The sequence below is a fragment of the Suncus etruscus genome, chromosome 12, assembly GCF_024139225.1.
Source record: "Suncus etruscus isolate mSunEtr1 chromosome 12, mSunEtr1.pri.cur, whole genome shotgun sequence".
NCBI lineage: Eukaryota > Metazoa > Chordata > Mammalia > Eulipotyphla > Soricidae > Suncus > Suncus etruscus.
This window is the reverse complement of record NC_064859.1, coordinates 68524058-68545597: the sequence shown is the minus strand read 5'-3', so window position 1 is coordinate 68545597 and position 21540 is coordinate 68524058. Positions and strand designations below refer to the sequence as shown.

The 21540-nt window shown below is 39.6% G+C and overlaps 1 protein-coding gene and 1 pseudogene across 1 annotated transcript in view; both read right to left on the bottom strand.

The window, feature by feature from the left end:
• Positions 1 to 21540, bottom strand: part of TRAPPC12 (trafficking protein particle complex subunit 12) — an 88958-nt gene that overhangs the window by 21647 nt on the left and 45771 nt on the right. Inside the window, exon 5 of the mRNA XM_049784867.1 lies at positions 4460 to 4572. Within this exon, the coding sequence (XP_049640824.1) occupies positions 4460 to 4572 (113 nt within the window). The remainder of the gene's footprint in view (positions 1 to 4459; positions 4573 to 21540) is intronic.
• LOC126024885 (uncharacterized) lies at positions 9153 to 9306 on the bottom strand (annotated as a pseudogene).

Genomic DNA, 21540 nt, shown 5'->3' with positions numbered 1-21540 from the left:
AGATACTAATTCATCCTGGTGACAAAGCCCTCACCACCATTTACTAGTAATTATCAGTAGAGAACAAAGCCCACTAATGACAGTGAATAAATTTACTTTCCATAGGACACAAAATGTATCTGAGCCTCAGTCTTCTTCATCTGTAAGGTCTTCATAAAGGCCCTTTATCTGGTGCCATACTCAGCTGAGCTAATCTGTACTGACAAATTTGCACCCTATGTTAAACTGTGAGGCATGGAACCTAGCACTAGCACACCCAAATAGTGAAGATGAAAATCTCAACCTAAGAGTAGCCTGATGACTGATGAGCTGTGGTCTCATATGTAAATGGCTTTTAGAAACATGCTCACTTGCTCTTCTCTCTCTCTCATATGTAAATGGATTTTAGAGACTTTTTCTCTAAAAAAGTCTTTTCCTTTCTCTCTCTTTTTTTTGTATTTAGGATATACCCAGGCAGTGTACAAGAGTTACTCCTGGCTCTAGGCTTAGGAATTACTACTAATGGGCTTGGGGGACAGACCATATGGGATGCTGGGGATCAAAACCGGGCCAGTCATGTGCAAGGCAAACCCATTGCACTATCTATCCAAATCCTCAACTTGCTCTTTTCTTGCTTGGCTACAAATCTCTTGGGACCAAGAGATGATATACAATCAGAGAAACCAGAGTAGCAGAGACAGAGGATAGAGGCAGAGGCTAGGGCGATAGTCACTAGCAACCTGATAAATTGCAACTGCAGTATTTTTATGCTTCATTAATAAAATTGCAGTTGAGCCGAACATTATTAACTTACCTCAAAGTTCTTGCTTTTTTCTTTGTAATTTCAAAGACTAGAGAAAGAGATCATGAGAGATGTTTTGTGGAACATTTTTTAAAAAATTATCACCTAAAAATTTATGTCAAAACTTCACTCAAAAAATACTCAGTCTTGGGACAGAAGAGATAGTTCTGAGGATAAGAGGATGCTAGCATTATAAGCGGCAGACCTGGGTTTGATCCTCAGCAATCCATATGATCCTTTGAGCACTGCTAGAAGTGATCCCTAAGTACAGAGCCAGGAATAAGGCCTGAGCACCAATGGATGTGGCTCTGAAATAAAACATACACATACAAAAGGGGGGAAAAACCAGGAAAATACTCAAATCTCCAAATGTTCCCTAGTCAATCTTTCAAATTAGGGGGAAAAAAAAAGCTAATAATAAAGAAAAAAAACAAAAAAAAACAAAAAAAACTACCTTTCTTTCTTCCCTCCCTGTCAGTGCATATCATTTACTTTACTGAGATCATACTGCAACTATAATTCTGTAAGATGGCTTTGGAAATTAGTATTAGATCATAAACATTTTCTATACAACAGCCATTTGGACACCCCAGGTTTAGTACCCCACTTCTTTGTTCAGGTCAGAGCAGTCTGGACTACAAACAACAGGAGCTCTCTATCTCAGCATGTCCTCAGAGAAGGAGGTTTATAGAGTTCAGAACTGCAGAGGTTGTAGCCACCTTGGCTGAGAACTGCTGGGGGCTGGTATGTGCTCTTTGTCCACTCTTAGATGCTTCCAACTCCCTCCCATATCTTATTTTGGCTTCCAGTAACACTGTTTATTTTCATGCGAGAAATCCATGCTAGGATTGAGCCTCAGATCTGACTTTTGCTGAAGGCGCTAGTGAAGGCGTGGTAAGGGCTCTCATTTTTCCAAGCAACCTGCACTATAGCTGACTTTACTACTAAGGGTGAAAAGTTGCTGCTGTTCTAGTTCAGCTACTTGTTCCATTATTTACCTTCTCCTAAAGCATTTATTCTACAATCATTCCTGACCTTCAGTCTGGAAAAATCAACCTTGCAGACCAACAACAGATGCCATGCAAGCGATGAAAGCAAATGGGGAAGAAGAGCTCCTTGGAGACAATGAAGGAGCAACTGCCTTCTTTTTGGATACAATCTGGAATTTGCAGAACATCCTTGAATTGAGAATCATGTATTAAGGGTACTGTCAAGTAGGAAGCCACTGAAAACATCCTCAGCACTGGCCTCTTGAAGGTTTAGTTACCAGGTTGGTCTGGGGTGTGTGTGTGACCTGATTTGATACCCACAAATGGAAATTGTTGGACAAAATTGCACCTCTGACAGCTTTGCTGAGCTGCCTGGGTAAGCTCACAACCTGGTGTTTCCGGATGCAGGCCAAGGAAGAGAGATGAAGGAGAAACTAATTTAAAATACTGCTACAGAGATAACATTCACATTCTCAACTCATTTCCTACCCTCCTGAGTCTCCCGAGTCCCCAAATCTACAGAAAGGCAGAAGTCATCACAAGTCCTAATGCTGAGACCAGAGCTAAGAACTGCGACTTCCCAAAGCATGAGAACAACCACTGAATTTGGAGAAAGGACTGTAGTTTGAATTCACTGAGAAGAACAGGGAGGGGACGTTTTGGACACTCAGCTGAGGTGTCCTGCATCTCAGTGCCCTCCATACACCCCCACCCCCAGCTGGAGCTGTGTCTGGACTATGAGCCAGTCTGCAGGGGTAACAAGTAATTTTGGGCAAATTCTATGCCTCAGTCTCCTCATCTATAAACTGGGATAATAGCCACATCTATTTCACAGGGTTATGAAGATTATATAAGTCAATACTTGCAAACTGCCTGGAACCAGAGAATGATTCATGATTCATGAACCGACAGAATGTTTAAGTTGGGTCAAAGTATGCAACAGCAGCACTGCCTTGTGTGGACCAGCTCCCATCTTTTACCTCTAGACAGCACACCATGTTACACTGGATTAGGTGTCTAAGGCTTTAATAATGAAAATATGCAATTTTGTAGGATTAGGAAAATTGACCTGCAAAACCGTTTCAACTGAGATACTGTTCCACCCTTGAGTTCACTAAGACGCAAAATTTCCTCTCGAATACATACAAATTTCCCCAAGAGATCTGGAGGCGAATGACAAACATATGTAATCATCTATGTACATTTTAGAAAGCCATAGATTAGGAATATCTGAGTAACAAGTGAGGCATTTCCTATTTCTAAAAAGAACTATATTTTAACCATGTTTTAAGATTCAAGGAAATATGCTAGAATCTAAAAAGCAATACAAATTTCCATCAATTGCTTACAGAGTAAGAAAGCAAGCTTTTGGGCTGAAAAGAAAGCTCTCTGGAGCACATGCTTTGCATGCAGGAGGTCCTGTGTTCAGTTTTTGGCACTATGTGGTCCACTAAGACAGAAGTAGCTCCTTAGCACCACTGGCTACGTCAAAATCCAAAATCAATCAAACAAAAATCAAGCAAACTACTTTTATGATATGAAAAGCATAAAAGCTTGCAGGTGAGGTGGTGCCAGGTGTGTCTGTGGATACTGGAGAGTGACTCCACTCTGCATGGGAAATAAGCCTGAGTCCTGTGTGCACAGGCCACGAAGGAGAAAACTCAGGAAGACATCTATCAGAATAGAAGGGCCAGAAAACAGAAGAGATGCTTGTCTTGCCAACCTAGATTTGATCCCGGGTACCGGTACCCCGAAGAGTCTCCGATTCCTGTCTGGAGTTATCCCTGCATGCATAAACAAAAGTTAGCCCTGAGCACCACCAGGTTTGGCGGAGGGAGCCCTTACCCTGCTCTCTCTACCTTTACTGGGGAAAAAAAAGAGACCAGCTAAGCTGAGGGTGGGAGAGCTAGTACAAGGGTTGATCTTCTCTACTGCCGTGTTTATGATTTACTCTATAGACTCCTTTTCCTGTTAGCAGGAACCACAGCCCAGGGAGGGAGGGAGGAAAAAGCAGTCTTACTAAAAGGGCTGAAACTGGAGAGGCAAGCTTGCCCATGGCCTACAAACAGAGGCACTCCACATCCCAATTTCTCCCTAAATCCCTTAATGGAATAATTTACTCTTCTGTCAATGCAATCACTTGGTGTCTTCCACATAATTGTTACTTCACAAGCAAGAATCATTCAGAAAGTACTTTGAACTCGATTTGCCTTGGCATCAGCCTTACGAGTGACAGTTGTCACTGTACAGTGTAATTTGCTCTGATTCTGCTACAGTCTAAGCCATTATCACTTTAAATATTGCCCCAGTGCCTCTGTGTGACAGAAAGCAGGAGCACAGAGTGTCTGCGGGAGAGTGGGGTGGCACAAAGTGCTTCAACAGGGCTGCCTGAGCCATATTCACATGCGTGACTTCTCTATATAAAACTTTCCAGCTTTTTAATCAACTAAAAATACCAAGGAAGAAGGACAGCAGAATCCAAGCTCTGCCCAAGATCTCTGATCCCTCTTGCTATTCATTAACAAAAATGAATAGCATGGCCACAAGAAACTGAGTGCTGTCTGGGAGAAGCAGAGACAGGATTGGGCTGGGCTGAGTATAGAGCAGTGGATCAGAGTTTTCTGGGGAGACCAAGGAAGCTTTCTCCACCAGGCGAGGTGCCAGAGCAGCCACCTCAGAGAGATCATACCTTGTTGCAGACGGCTTTCACCAGGTGAAGTCTATCCAGTGACTCCTGTGGGTTTCCCAAGTACTGCTGCAGCTCTGCATGTAAGATTCGCATTGAGAAGGGAACCATAGAGCCTAGAATCAAAATCAAAGTGAAGTCAGTTTGTTTGCTTTAACTAAGCACGCTTTCTACAGATGCCCTAGCAGAAGGGATGACAGAATCCCTTCAAAGGGAGCACTGGTGCCAGTTATATAACATGCATGTTGGTTTTCTCTGTAAAACTTATGCAAATATATTATAGGAAATCATCAAAGGAGACAGGTGGATGTCATGACTATTTACACAGCTATGCTTCAATCATGTGATAACTACCACAGAATGCATGAACCAAGAGACGATTCCCAGATCAGCAGACGTAGACTACCCATATATTAATTATTATTTCTTTGTTATAGTAAACTCAAATTGGTCAGGTTAGGTGGCCTAGAAGGAACATAAGGGTAGGATCTGAGTATAATGCAGGAAAGAAGTGGGAACAGGGAGGTGGGAGGATATGGTTCAATGCTATTTTAGTTTGATGAGAAAGAGAGACAAAGAGAGACAGACAGAGATATGGAGAGACAGACAGACAGAGACAGACTCTTTACTTGGTTTTTGGACCATGCTCAGCTGTGCTCAGTGCTTACTTCTGGCTGTGCTCAGGGATCACTCCTGGATAGGATCAGAGAGACCATATACAGTGCTGGGGATTGTACCTGATCAGCTACATGCAAGGCAAGCATCTTACCCCTATTCTATCATTTTCACCTCATAGGTACTTTTGAGAATATTGCTGTCCCATCATGTTTTTAGGGAAGGATTCAGGATGCTTTGTCAGGTAGCCATGTGGGCATAATGGCATTCTCTGAACGCTGACCATGGGCAAGGCATGCACTGAATCTAAACAAGTTTCACTAACTCTGAGGGGAAGGAAATCTCTTGATTTCTGTCATGTTTCTTTCTAATACAATTCAGAATCTCATTCGCAGTATATATACTAAGTCCATAAAAATCATTCAAACAATCCAACAGCTGCACTAATATGCATGAGGAATAAGAAAATGTCAGCATAGGTTGATCACACAGATTGCAGAAAGAACTTCTCAAAATAGGCTGAAGCTGTCAATATTTAGATTTAGAATATATTTTGGAACATCTGAATAGAGTTTGGTTAGAAAACAAGCTGTGTCACATCTGCAAGCCAACTGGCCTCTCTGTGCCTCAGTCTGTTAAAACATGACATAAATAGATTTATTGTGATTGCAGACCTGGAGGAAAAAAAGCTGACAACAACTGAATTTGAAATCTTGGCATTTGGGGGATGACCCTAAATAATTTCCAAAAAAGATGGGTTACTAAGTTTATATTACAATATGAGTCAGCTTCCAAAAAAAGGTCGTTTCCTCAGGAGGTCAGGAGTCACTTTCAATGATACCTGAATGACAAGTAGGGTAGATGGCTTGAAGATATAGAAATGCTTGGGCTCAATAATGCCAGAGACTAACATGGCTACTGCAGTAATACTTGGGGGTTCTCCAGGGAATATCCTGAATGGTACATTCTCTCCAGACCTGACAGCCCTGGAAGAATTTAGGGCCTCTAGGGTTATACCTAGTGGTGCTTGGGGGTCCCCAGGCGCTGGCGTTGGAACTTAGATCCTTAAGCATATTACTACTAAATATGGAACTGGGTTAACATGGTAGGTCATATATAAGTCAAGCCATTTCCATTCATACATAATAATTAGAGAACAGGCAAGTCATTCCCTTATGGCTTAGAATACCTTTGCAATTATTGAAGTACTTTAAGACAAACAAGGAAACAAAACTTCAGTCAGAACTTTCTAATCCAACATCGATAAAAGAGCTGAGCAAATGACAGTGATAGAGGATTGGCTTTTTACTTTGCAGTTGTCAGGGACATGGGGACTTTTTTGCACTTAAAGGGCTTAAGAAACATTTTGAAATCAAGAATGTATGTACACCATTTTTTCACTGCTGCAATGAGTACAACAGCTAAACTATGGAATCAACCTAGATGACCAATGGCAGATGAATGAATTTTGAAGATGTGGTACATAGATATACACAATAGAATACTATGCTGCTACAGAGAATAAAAATATCAAGCAACTTGCTGCAACCTGTTTGGAACTGGAAGATATGCTGAGTGATGTAATCCAGAAAAAAACCAAATAATGATCTCACTGATCTTTGGTGTATAAAATAGTTGTATTAGGAATGTAATATAAATGTAATGTAAAGTGGGGATGCTTAGATCACCCTTGACCCCAGAGCCTAGGGAAGAGAAAGAGAAGAAAAGAAATCAAGGCAGGAAGGAAGAAGATAAAGGGAAGTAATAGGGGAATAGCGGTCTGGGCATTGGTTATACTGGAGATGTGGGAGAGTGGTAGAGCTATATATTCAAAGCACTGACTCAACAACACTTTAAGCATGAGATCTAAGCTGAAACTACCAAACTTTAATGTGCATGCCAAGGTGGCAGGCAGAAGGAGGGCGGGGAGGTAGGGAGGTGGGGCTAGGAGATGACGGAGTATGGGAGCACTATTGATAGGAGTTGACACTGGTGATGGGATTGGTGTTGAAATATATGCCTCCAACTCAATAACTCAATAACTTTGTAAACCACAGTTCTTTAATGAATAAGAAAGTAAAAATATATTCTAAACTCAATGAAAATGGCAATATTTTATTTTTGTTTTGGGGCCACATCCAGTGATGCTCAGGAGTTACTCCTGGCTATGCGCTGAGAAATCATCCCTGGCTTGAGGGACCATATAGGATGCCAGGGGATCGAACTGCAATCTGTCCTAGGTTAGCGCATGTAAGGCAAATGCCCTACTGCCTGCGCCACCACTCCAGCCCCAAAAATGGAAATAATTTTATCAAAATTTGTGGGATGTGGCAAAAACAGAGGTAAAAGGGAATTTAATAATATTAACTGTATTGTTAGAAAGGAAAGGGGAAGGCTTTCTCTTCAAGTTTGTTCTTCCTATTCTTACATATCTTGCTTGCTAGTTACTAAGTTTCATTATTTATTTCTAGCTGAAGAAGACTGTGTTCTCTCTCTCTCGAAGATGTACTTCTCTTGTTCTCCTCTCACATCTTTCTAAATAAATTTCAATAAAGATTACCTTGCTTCACACACACACACACACACACACACACACACACACACACACACACACAGCAGCTCTAAAAATTCAACCGTTTTCTGACCTCTTCTGAACTTATTTCCTGATTGGATTACTTCTGTCTTACTTACAGCCTCTAAATCTTATTCTGTGGCCTTTTATCTATGGGACTTGTTCCTGTGTCTCCCCCAATATTCTGAGGGCCCACATGACCTGTATGGACAAGAGAAATGTTGGTCAAAGCTTTCTTCTAATGACATAAAAAAAAAGGTTAAAGCTACAAAAACCAGGAGGAGGATGGGAGGATTAACTCAAAGAAGTAAGACACATGCCTGTATACCTGAGGCATCAAATTTAATCCCTGGATGCTGTATGGTACCTCTCTCCCCAACTCCCCCAAAATACCCTGAGGTCACTTAACTCCACTGGGTCTGAACACCTCTTAAATGCAAGGCCAACTGCACTTAACTATCCAGCCTGCATGTACAGGCTGTATCACTAGCAGTGGTCCCTGGGTCCCTTAGGCATTGCTTGGGAGTACAGTACCTGGCCCTAGCAGGTATACTTAATGCTTCCATGAATGTAGGGGACTTTAATACAATAAAACACAAAACTAACAATAAGAGAATTGAAGTACATTTAAAAATAAAGTTTAATTTTCAGAATTAAATGTTAATATGTTAAAAATAATTAAGAAACTTATTTAAAAAGAAATACGTCTTCCCATTCCCTGATGAGATGGCAAGAAGTGAACATGAATCAGGAACTTCTAGAGTCTTTTCAACTGATCTGCTCCTCCACTAACAGACAAGGAGTTCCTTTTTTTTTTATTTTCTTCTTTTGGGAAATATCTAGCAGTGCTCAGGGGACGCTATGGGATATTGAGAATCAAACCCAGTTGGCTGTGTGCAAGGCAAGTGCCCTTACTGCCTGCTGTACTATCTCTCTAGCCCTGACAGTTAAGTTCTATGGCAAAAAATAACTGTTTGAGCCGGGTTGCTCTGCTCCCTCATGTCTTTCATTAAGCAGGCATCCTTGGGAACAGCTCACAGAGCTCCATCTTCAGACTCCATGCAAGATAGCCCAAGGCCCTCAGTGGCAGGGATTCAGGTCAGATGCTGGTGCAGTTGACACCACCTGCTTCCCTGTGACAATGAGACTGGGAAGTGGGCTTTATCCACTTAGATAGAGTCAGTGCCAGTCTGTTCCTTAAATACTCCACCTTCACCTGTGACTTTCTTATAACTGTGTGGAAGTAAGTTAGGATTGAAATAGGAAAAAAAATTCTTCTTCTCTCTGTGTAGCAATAAGATCTTACATAGTTTCAAAATTTTAGAGAAAAACCAAGATATAGAATCTCGGGACTGGAGAGATAGTACAGCAGTAGGGCATTTGCCTTGCAAGTTGCCTTGCGGCCAACCCGGGTGGGACCTGGTTCAATTTCCGGTAGCCCATATGGTCTTCCAGCCTGCCAGGAGCAAATTCTGAGTTCAAAGCCAGGAGTAACCTCTGAGCATTGCTGAGTGTGGCCCAACTTTCGATCAATCAATTAATCAATAAATAAAATTTTAAAAAAAGGGCCTGGTTTGAGGTGTATATGGGGAGCATTTACTGTACCTCCTCTTTTTATACAGTCAGTGTAAAGAACACAGCCTGTGGTAAGCATTGGGAGGCCAAGATATAGAATTTCATGTGAAAACAGAAGGAAGTCAGAAGGAAGTCTTTTCCTTGAAAAAGTATATTATTATGAACACTTTCATAAGGAAATATTTATGAAAGCTTCCATGAAGAGTTAAAATAAGAAAACTGTTGTAAAAATGCCTACTCCATTTTGAACATATTTAGTCAACAGATATTACTCAGCAGGCTTGGAGTGTCAAATACAAGACAATACACTGAATGGACAAAATGAAGGAGCTGACCACTGTCCATAAGTAAATGATTCAATCTCTTCAATAAAATCACCCAGGCTTTTCCAAAAAACACTGCATAATTAGTTTTGTTTGTTGTAAAGAAACACTACTAAAATACAGAGTGTCTAGGTTTGGCTTCAAACCCTATCTCCGTGAGTCTCATGAGCTACTCCCCCAAAAAGTGAAATTCTAAATGCTAATGGTCTCCAGTGAGATAAAATTTGCATGGCTTTCACACTAGCCTGCAGGCCTCTCCTGCAGGGAGAGTTGCCCTGGGAAGAAAGTACTAGTCAAATTCTGCAAGGAAAAATAATTCCTAGCAGATTTGTCCTTCTGGAAAATTCCCATGTATAGTCATGACCTGCCAAAATCTAGGTTGGTATAAATACCGGAGAAGCATTCTCATTAATCATTTAGAAAACATTAAATGAAAATACTCCTACAAAATCCATTTTATACAGTTCCCTGTAGTGCTACAAATCCATACTGTCACCACAGAGAGTCAGTGTGGAATGTACCAGATATTAATTTGGCTTCCGTGCTGGGCAGTGAAAAAAAAAAAAAAAGAGCAGAAATTTCAGCATATTTTTTAGCAGGCCATGCCAGTTTTTTTCCAGTAGGAAGAGAGCTCTTCAGTGGCCTGAAAAGTGTGGTTCTGGGTGAGCAGATTGGAGGCGTATAAAACGAATTCCTCATGATTAACCAGAGCACCCTCTCCCATAAGTCACAAGTGCCAGTGTGGTTAAAAAAAAACCATAAACAAACAAACAAACAAACAAAACCTACAACCACCCAGGGCCGCAGTAATAGCACAGCGGGTAGGATGTTTGCCTTGCACATGACCAACCCAGATTTGACCCCTGGCATCCCATATGGTCCCCTAAGTCTGCCAGGAGTGATTTCTGAGCACAAAGCCAGGAGTAACCCGAGTGCCACCAGGTGTGGCCCCCAAACAAAAACTCCAAACAAAGAAATTTACATGGTGACCTTTCATCATTCCTCTGTCTTCTAAACAAGAGACTTTTGAACAACAGATTAAAAATATACTCCTGAAATACTGTGTCCTACAAGAAGCTGAAAATAATTTTATTATCAATGTTGGGTTTGGATGGCTATTCTTTTTTTTTTTTTTAAAGAAAAACTATATATAATATAAAATGACCCAGCTCCATGATCAGTCTCAGAGAGCAGCAGCAGCTGAGTTGAACTAGGTAGGTCCAGTCTCTGGGCCCAGATCCCTGAAGCCTTCTAAAAATGGGTGTGGGCCAAATCCCTGCCCTGTTGGAAGGTCCAGTGCTCTACCTACACCCTACTTCCACTTGCATATAAAATGCCCAGCTGAGATGCTATGTGCCAGATTATACCTTATTTTACCCAAAGCAAAGATCACCCCTGGTTTCTTTGTATATTTATTTGCAACTTAAGTTTACCCTAAAACTTGTACACCTGGGTAGGACTGGCTCAGGATAGCCTGATATATCTGTCCATACTGCCCCATCTAGGGGTGGCCTTTGTACTCAATAAAAACAGCAATTCTGGCAGGCAGTTTAGTAGAGATATGAGGTAAAAGACTGCCAGACTATATGTGTTTCACCCTCAGCCTGATTTGGATTATTTTACGTGTGACCCTGGTTCAGATTCGTTCACCTGGAATTGGAGATACAGCATGTGGGGTGACTTTACAGTCATGCTGCTGAATCACCCTGTTCTATAGCAAGTGGGGCATATGCAATTGTGTGACATCTCCAAATTTCACAGTTCTGACAGTCTAGTAAGAACACAGCAAATTGATTTGAAAAGTTGCTTAAAAGCCCACTAAGCTCAATGAGTGAAAACAATAGCACAAAAGGCTTAACTAGTACCTAACACTTCAGTAAGTCCTCAGACAATGACCTAGTTACTCCATTATGAGATATATGATAAATATAGTAACATACAATATAAATTATTTTGTGATTGCTGAAGGGGCAAGCTGAAGGGTGGCTGGGAAATTGGGGACAAATGGTGTTTCAAAAAAGTCAAGGTATTAATAATGGAATATTGAATACCTGAAATGAATGTATTATGAACAACTTTGTAAATCAGTATTTGAAGTTTCAAACATTTAAATATATATTTGTGTGTATATATACATGCAACAAAGGAATCCAAATCTAAATTATGAATATTTGTTAGAAATATAAAACATTGGTTTATCCCATGCTATCTCTCTAGCCCCGGTTTATCACTTCTAACAAATGTACCACATCAAAGCAAGATGCTGATCAAAAAATATAAGATGATGGGTTGGAGTGGTGGTACGGAGTGGTAAGGCGTCAGCCTTGCCAGCGCTAGCCTAGGACGGACGTGGTTCAATCCTCCAGTGTCCCATATAGTCCCCCAAGCCAGGAGTAATTTCTGAGTGCATAGCCAAGAGTAACCCGAGTGTCACCAGATGTAGCGCCCCCCCCAAAAAAAATAGATGAGCCAGTAATATCCATGGATATGATCCCTGTCAACATTCTTTTTTTTTTTTTTTTTTTTTTTTTTGGTTTTTGGGTCACACCTGGCAGTGCTCAGGGGTTATTCCTGGCTCCAGGCTCAGAAATTGCTCCTGGCAGGCACAGGGGACCATATGGGGCGCCGGGATTCGAACCGATGACCTCCTGCATGAAAGGCAAACGCCTTACCTCCATGCTATCTCTCCGGCCCCCCTGTCAACATTCTTCAAGAATACAAATCTATATGAGAATTAGCAATCTGTTTTAGTGTAATAATCATAAAAATAATCTAATTAGAAGCAAATTAAATCTAAGTTTATTACATGCAATAATGAATAGGCCTTGAGAAGAAAACTTTAAAGTTTTCTGAAGCTATCAACATTAAAAAGGTTTTTTATTTATTTTTGAGGGAGAAAACCCAATGGTGTTGGGGCTCCTAGCATGTAAATGTGATGCTGGGGATCAAATCTGAAGTGCCCACATACAACACTTTCATTATACCTTTATATCATTTCCCTAAACTCCTCCCATACCACACTCCAATAACTTCTAATTGGAGAAAGAGCTGGAACTTGAGAACTTGTCTTATCCATATTCAAATCTCAGAGGTATGGGGCAGCAAGATTTCAGTGATGGCTACTCTTTGGGAAGAAGAGGGAGGTTATATGGAGGGCAGTATCTGCTTACAAGGGTCAGAAAGAGAGTAGGTTGGAAGGAACTAGGGGATAATCATGTTGACTGCATATCCCAACAGTTAGACAAGGAATCATAGAAATTATTCCTACAGAAAAATGGCCTAAGAAAGTATCTTTGACATGGAGCAACAAGTATGCTGTGTGTCTTTGCTCAGAGTTCCCTAAAGCTCCAGGTGCATGTCAGCTACAGTGTAAACTCTCTAGGAATGCACCTCACAAAGCTATTTTCATGCCAGCAGTTAGTTAGGCAAATCGCTTAGTTAGGCAAATCAGAAAGATGAGTAGTAGATATTTTTACTTGTTCCAACCTTCATGGCACAAAACAAATGCAGATATTAGTTTAATTTGCATTTATTATTTCTGGTATAATAATGAAAGGAAATAATAAGACACTCCTAAAATGTGACTAGCTGCAAAACCAAAAAATTTTTTCAAATTTTCAAAAAGAAAATTTCAAATTTAGAAATAGTCTTTAGGATTCTTTGGATTAGAAAAATTTTCTTCAGGATAAGTTATCTTTTATGGGAGAAGATATATGTAAGAAATGTAACAAATGAGGTTTCCTTCTGTTGTTTGCAAGAAGACATTTCCTATAAAACCTCTGTAAACAGAAACAGCATAGAACAAGCCAAAAATATATAAGCTGATACAATTTTTGCTTATAAAAGCAAATATTCTTGGGATTTATTTCAGTTAGTGAAAAATTAATATATGGCTATGTAAAAAGCCAAGTATAAGTTTTATATTATACAAGAAAGTCTGTGTGGTGTGGATTTTTCAAAAATGGGGATACCAATATTCCTAAGTAAAGATTTTAATAAATCAATAACAAAAGGATTATTCAATGAAAACATGGGCAAAAACTTTGAAGGTGCAAGTTTCTCAGAGGTAAACCTAACTGCTAGAAGTAGTCAAAAGATATTTAACTTGGTGTCTTTCCGGTCCGGAATTGTGGATAAGACAGACTGTGCTAGGCCCCTTAAGCTCGGCAGACATTTTGGGGCTTCCCCTGGCTTGCTTCAACCTGGGAACTTTGATCTTCTCTGGCATTCATCCCCTGATGGCTTGCCACGGCTGAGGTGAGTATTTCCGGGCCGGAGTTGCGGATGAGGCTGACTGCTGAGCCCCTTGGGCTCGGCAGACATTTTGGGGCCTCCCCCAGCTTGCTTCAACCTGGGAACTTTGATTTTCTCTGGCATTCATCCCCTGAGGGCGTGCCTAGGCTGAGGTATGTCTTTCTGGGCCTAAGTTGTGGATAAGACAGACTCTGCTTGGCCCCTTAATCTCGGCAAACATTTTGGGGCTTCCCCAGCTTGCTTCAACCTGGGAACTTTGATCTCCAGCATTAATCTCCTGAGGGCGTGTCTTGGCTGAAGTGTGTCTTTCCGGGCCAGAGATGTGGATAAGACAGACTCTGCTGAGCCCCTTAAGCTCAGCAGACATTTTGGGGCTTCCCCTGGCTTGCTTCAACCTGGGAACTTTGATCTTCTCTGGCGTTCATCCCCTGACAGCTTGACTCAGCTGAGGTGAGTGTTTCCGAGACTGACTTGCGGATAAGGCTGACTCTGTTGGCCACCTTAAGCCAACCTATAAGGGGTCGAAGCAGATTTGCTTCACAGCCGCGCACTCCACCTAGCCAATGAATACCACCACAACACGTAGGAAAACCCACAGCATTAGCGTGACAATGGGAAAACTACGCAGACCAACTTCAGCCATAGAGAATGAAGATGGAAACTCTGATGACCCAACAATGGCCAACCACCTAAGCAGTCTTTCAGAAATGGAGTTTGGAGAAGAAATATGGAGGATGCTCACAGAACTCAAAGAAAGTATAGATCAGAACACTAATAAAAATCAAGAGAATATGAAGATAGAAATCAGAAAACTCCAAACTGAAACATCAGGTCAAATAACAGGTCTGAAAAACTCAGTAGACAAACTGAAGAACATAATGGATGAGCTTTCCAACAGGTTAAAAGCAGCTGAGGATAGAATTAGTGTGCTGGAAGATGCAATGCATAACAACTTTACACAGCAGAAGAGATTGGAAAAAAAAACCTTAAAACAAATAATCAGACAATGGAAAAATTACTCAAAGAATATGAGCAAATGAAAATAGAAGTCTTTGATAAGCTCAACAGAAACAACTTTAGAATCATTGGAGTCCCAGAGACCCAAGAAGAAAATCTCCAGGAAGAATCAACAGTCAAGAACATCATCACAGAGAAACTATCAGAGCTAAAGAAAACATGTGACCAAATCCTGCACGCCTGAAGAGTACCAGCTAAAAAAGACCCCAGGAGAAACACCCCAAGACACATCCTAGTCACAATAATGAAACCCACAGATAGAGATAGAATACTGCAAGCAGCAAGATCAAAAAGGGAAATTACATCCTTGAAATTTACAGCATCCTTGAAATTTACAGCAGACCTGTCACCAGAAACACTCAAGGCCAGAAGGCAGTGGTGGGATATAGTGACAAAACTCAATGAAATAAATGCTTTGCCAAGAATACTGCACCCCGAAAAACTCACTTTCAGGTTTGAAGGAAGTATACATGGCTTCACAGATAAACAACAGCTCAAAAACTTTACAGACTCAAAGCCAGCCTTAAAAGAAAAACTGAAAGATCTATTCTACAGACAAGACAGAACAAAAAATACACCAAACTTCTACACAAAGATGGCAATAAATCCCATGACAATTATTTGCCTCAATGTCAATGGACTAAATGCACCCGTTAAGAGGCACAGAGTGGCGAAATGGATAAAAAAAAACTGAAGCCAACCTTCTGCTGCCTACAAGAAACACACCTGAATAGTCAGAATAAACATAGACTCAAAATCAAAGGCTGGAGTAAAATCATTCAAGCAAACAACACCCTTAAACAAACGGGGGTGGCCATAATAATATCAGATGACACAAACTTTATACTCAGAAAAGTTGTAAGAGACAAAGATGGATATTATGTACTAATCAAGGGATATGTACAGCAGGAAGAAATCACTCTCCTACACATATATGCACCCAATGAGGGATCAGCAAAGTATTTAATACAATTGTTGACAAATCTGAAAAAGGATATCAATAATAGCACAATAATTGTGGGAGACCTCAACACAGGCTTGTCAACACTTGATAGGTCAACCAAATGGAAACCCAACCTGACCTGAAAAGAGAAATGGAAGAAAGAATATATATACATATATATATATATATATATATACATACATACATACACACACACACACACACACACACACATATATATATATATATATATATATATATATATATATATATACACAATCCATCCTCAGAAACCTGGATACACATTCTTTTCCTACGTACACGGGTCATTCTCCAGGATAGACCACATGCTGGCACATAAAACATACCTCCATAAAATCAAGAAGATAGTAATTTTGCAGGCTACCTTTGCTGACCACAAGGCTCTGAAGTTAGATGTGAACTACAAAGGGACACAGAAGAAAAAATTTAACACCTGGAAATTAAACAGTCTACTACTGAAAAACCAGTGGGTCCGAAATAAAATCAAAGAAGAAATAAAAAATTTTCTGGAAACAAACGACAATGAAAACACAAACTATCAGAATCTATAAGATACAGCAAAAGCGGTACTGAGAAGAAAATTTATATCTTTGCAAGCACACATCAGGAAGGAAGAAGGAGCATACATGAATAGCTTAATGACGCAGCTTATAGAATTAGAAAATGATCAACAAAAGAAACTAAAAATAGGGAAACAGAAGGAAATAACAAAGCTGAGAGCAGAAATCAATGAAATGAAAACCCAAAAAACAATCCAAAAGATCAACAAAAGCAGAAGTTGGTTCTTTGAAAAAATAAACAAGATTGATAGACCATTGGCAAAACTCACAAAGCAAAAGAGAGAAACTTGATAACGCATACTAGAAATGAAAAGGGGGAGATCACTACAGATACTGCAGAGATTCAAAGGGTATTCAGAGAATACTTTGAGAAACTCTACGCCACTAAATATGAGAACCTGGACAAAATGGATAAATTTTTGAACTCATATAACCTTCCACAGTTGAATAAAGAAGATGTAGCATATCTAAACACCCCATCACTATTGAGGAAATTAAAACTGTAATCAACAATTTGCCCAAAAACAAAAGCCCAGGCCCTGATGGATTCACGAATAAATTCTTTCAAACCTTTCAAGAGGAACTACTACCAATCCTGGCCAGGCTCTTTTATGAAACTGAAAAAACAGGAACACTTCCAAATGAAGTCAACATCACCTTAATACCAAAACCAGATAGAGAGGCTGCCAAAAAAGAAAATTACAGACCAATATCCCTGATGAACACAGATGCAAAGATCTTCAACAAAATTCTGGCGAACAGGATCCAGTGCCTCATCAAGTAGATCATTCACTTTGATCAAGTAGGTTTCATCCCAGGAATGCAAGGATGGTTTAACATCCATAAATCTATCAACATAATACACAACATAAACAACAAGAAAAATAAAAATCACATGGTCATATCAATAGATGCAGAAAAAACATTTGATATGGTTCAACACCCATTCTTGATAAAAAAAACTCTCAGCAAGATAGGAATAAAAGGAACCTTTCTCAATATAGTTAAAGCCATCTACCACAAGCCAGTGGCAAATATTATCCTCCATGGAGAAAAACTAAATGCCTTCCCTCTAAATTCTGGTACAAGACAAGGCTGTCCTCTCTCACCACCCCTATTCAACATAGTACTGGAAGTACTTGCTATAGCATTTAGGCAAGAAAAAGATATCAAGGGAATCCAGATAGAAAAGGAAGAAGTCAAGCTCTCACTGTTTGCAGATGACATGATACTCTACTTAGAAAACTCTAAAGACTCTGCCAAAAAGCTTGTAGAAATAATAGATTTATATAGCAAAGTGGCAGGCTACAAAATTAACACACAAAAATCAAGACATTAAGAGAACAACCCCATTCACATTAGTGCCACACAAACTCAAATATCTTGGAGTCAACCTGACTAAAGATGTGAAGGATCTATACAAAGAAAACTATAAAACACTGCTCCAAGAAATAAGAGAGGACACGCGGAAATGGAAACACATACCCTGCTCATGGATTGGCAGGATCAACATCATTAAAATGGCAATACTTCCAAAAGCACTGTACAGATTTAACGCAATTCCTCTAAAGTTACCCATGACATTCTACAAAGAAGTGGATCAAACACTTCTGAAATTCATTTGGAACAATAATAGCTAAAGCACTCCTTGGGAAAAGGAATATGGGAGGCATTACTTTCCCCAATTTTAAGCTGTATTACAAAGCAATAGTTATAAAAACAGCATGGTATTGGGAAAAAAACAGACCGTCAGATCAGTGGAATAGGCTGGAGTACTCAGAGATTGTTCCTCAGACATATAACCACCTAGTTTTTGATAAAGGAGCAAGAAATCCTAAATGGAGCAAGGAAAGCCTATTCAACAAGTGGTGTTGGCACAACTGGTTAGCCACTTGTAAAAAGGCGAACTCAGACCCCCAGCTAACACCATGTACAAAGCTAAAATCCAAATGGATTAAAGACATTGATATTGGTCTGAAACTATAAGGTATATAGAACAACATGTAGGTGAAACACTCCAGGACATTGAGACTAAAGGCATCTTTAAGGAGGAGACAGCACCCTCCAAACAAGTGGAAGCAGAGATAAACAGATGGGACTATATTAAGCTGAGAAGCTTCTGCATCTCAAAGGAGATAGTGCCCAGAATACAAAGGCCACCCACTGAATGGGAGAAATTATTCACCCAATACTCATCAGATAAAGGACTAATATCCAAAATTTACAAGGTACTGACAGAACTATACAAGGAAAAAAAACAACTAACCCCATCAAAAAAATGGGGAGAAGAAATGAACAGACACTTTGAAAAAGAAGAAAGGCAAATGGCCAAAAGGCACATGAAAAGATGCTCAACATCACTAATCGTCAGGGAGATGCAAATCAAAATTACTATGAGGTACCGCCTCACGCCACTGAGACTGGCACACATCACAAAAAAGAAAAACAAGCAGTGCTGGCGGGGATGTGGAGAGAAAGGAACTCTTTTTCACTGCTGGTGGGAATGCCATCTAGTACAACATTTATGGAAAGTGATATGGAGATTTCTTCACAAACTGGAAATTGAGCTTCCATACGATACAGCTATACCACTCCTAGCAATATACCCTAGGAACACAAAAATACAATACAAAAATCCCTTCCTCACACCTATATTCATTGCAGTGCTATTTACAATAGCTAGACTCTGGAAACAACCAAGATGCTCTTCAACAGATGAGTGGCTAAAGAAACTGTGGTACATATACACAATGGAATACTATGTAGCTGTCAGGAGAGATGAAGTCATGAAATTTTCCTATACATGGATGTACGTGGAATCTATTATGCTGAGTGAAGTAAGTCAGAGGGAGAGAGAAAGACACAGAATGGTTTCACTCATCTATGGGTTTTAAGAAAAATGAAAGACATTTTTGACAGTATTTCAGAGACAAGAGAGATGAGGGCTGGTAGGTGCAGCTCATGACATGAAGCTCATCACATAGAATGATGAGTGCAGTTGGAGAGATGACTACACTGAAAACTATCATAACAATGTGAATGAATGAGGAAAGTAGAAAGCCTGTCTTGAGTACAGGTGTGGGGGGTGGAGAGGAGGGAGATCTGGGAAATTGGTGGTGGGAATGTTGCACTGGTGAAGGGGGGTGTTCTTTACATGACTGTATTCATACAACTATAATCATATTTGTAATCATGGTGTTTAAATAAAGATAATTATAAAAAAGATATTTAACTTAAAATGCTAGTATAAAAAAAGAAGTAGAGAGTTAGACCCATCATATTAGTCTGATAAAACTTACTGGTTCATAAGTTCACAAGTGGAGGAAGAACAAACTTTGATATAAAGTGTCCCTTAGTTTCCATGGATTTGTAGATACTATCTCAAACTATTCAGAACTCACAAATTCAAGTCATTGGGTTTTCTCACTGACATTTGTTGTGGAGACTAGAAGTGAAAAATCTAAGCAACAGTTGAGTATGCACAGCTATTTTATGCACGTCATTTTAGATCAGCTAAAACTAACTCTGAAACTGTTAAAAAAACTTTAGAAAAATATCTATGACTACAATACTATTTCTTTCCTGGACAAAAATCAAAAAGAAAAAAAAAAGAAAAGGAAATAACAACAGTTTTATGGTTTTTACTCATGATTCATTTCATGTCTTAAGATTATTCTAAATAGATAAAATTATGCTCAATATTTAAGTGAAATACATTAAAGCTCATTCATAAAGGTTATTTATTTGTGTCATTAGAGCCCCCTTTTAATGACTTGCTTTGTTTATAGATTGTAAAACAAAATGAAATGAATGAATCAAAAATCTTATATTTATGCTCATTACACCACAAAATGAGAAGAAAAATTAGTAAACATTCAGCATATCATTGCAGATGAATCTTAACACACTTTAGCTAAAATACATGTTTGATTTATGGTTATTTCGTAATTTAAATTAGTTGCTTAATGATGCCTGGCTACTATCCCTTTTTTATCCATAGCCCAATGTGATGTAATTTCAGGCGGAGGCAAAAGCAACTTTCCTATCTGCACATTCTTAGGAGACAATGTCCTCAAAGTTAAAAGGAAGGATGACAGAAGTTCTATATCTGAAATTGGAGTGTAGCTCCTTATTTACAGGATGCTCAGTGCTATCTCCACTGCCTCTCTTTAAAGATGAGTGAGCAGTGCTATAGGGTTAACAGTTCTACTAACAGGAGAGTGTATCAGAACTGGGCACGACCAGTGATGATAAATACTCAGATTGGTTAGGGTTAGAAATCCTTGAGGACTTGGAGGTTTTGATTGGTAGGACATAAATATCTCACTTAATCATAGACACTTGTGATAAATTCTGAAGTAGCTGATACATGAGCAGTCATTTTGATTCATTCACAATTCACATGGGCCTCAACAAGGAAAAATCAAACCATGACTGTTTGCAGCTCAGAGCCATTAAAGGATGAACTGTGGGCTCAGAGTTTTAGATTTGGGTAACAAAAAACAAAACAGTAATTCCCCCCAGAAATAGAAGAAATATTCCTACGGTTCTCACTGAAAATACCTTTCACCTTTCTATTAGAACTATGAAGAGAGGGTATTAGCCACTACTGAGGTTGGAAGTTTGCTCTCATGTTCTGTGACATGATCCTCAAATGACTAGAAAATGTGGCCAAGAAACAAAACTAAAGAGAACTTGCTAATAAATAAATTAGAGAATTTGTCTCTGAAGAACCAGGATTCCCCCTCTCCAGCTGCCATGGTTCACATTTCTGGCCCACTGAAGAATGAATATGGTGCGGGGGAGACCTACCCGGATTCTAAGTGGATGGAAACTTAATTATGATGAGAGAACAGATAAACAGATAAACCCTGCTCCTACAAACAGACTTACCAGGAGCTTCCTGGTAGATGGGAGTAGAGAGGAGAAGAAGCAAGAGGCAAGCCAAGATGTGTCTATGGAGAGAAGGTAAGATTTCAATTTTCTCCTAACCACACTGCTTCATGAGAGTTCTAGTCACAGGGGCTAAAATTAAAAGACAGCTAACTGAATGGGAGAAAATATTTGCATTCAACACATCAGATAAAGGTTTAATATATAGGATGTATAAAGTACTCAGAAAGGTTAACCCCACAAAACCTAAAAATCCCATCGAAAAACGGAAAGAGCAAATGAACAGACAC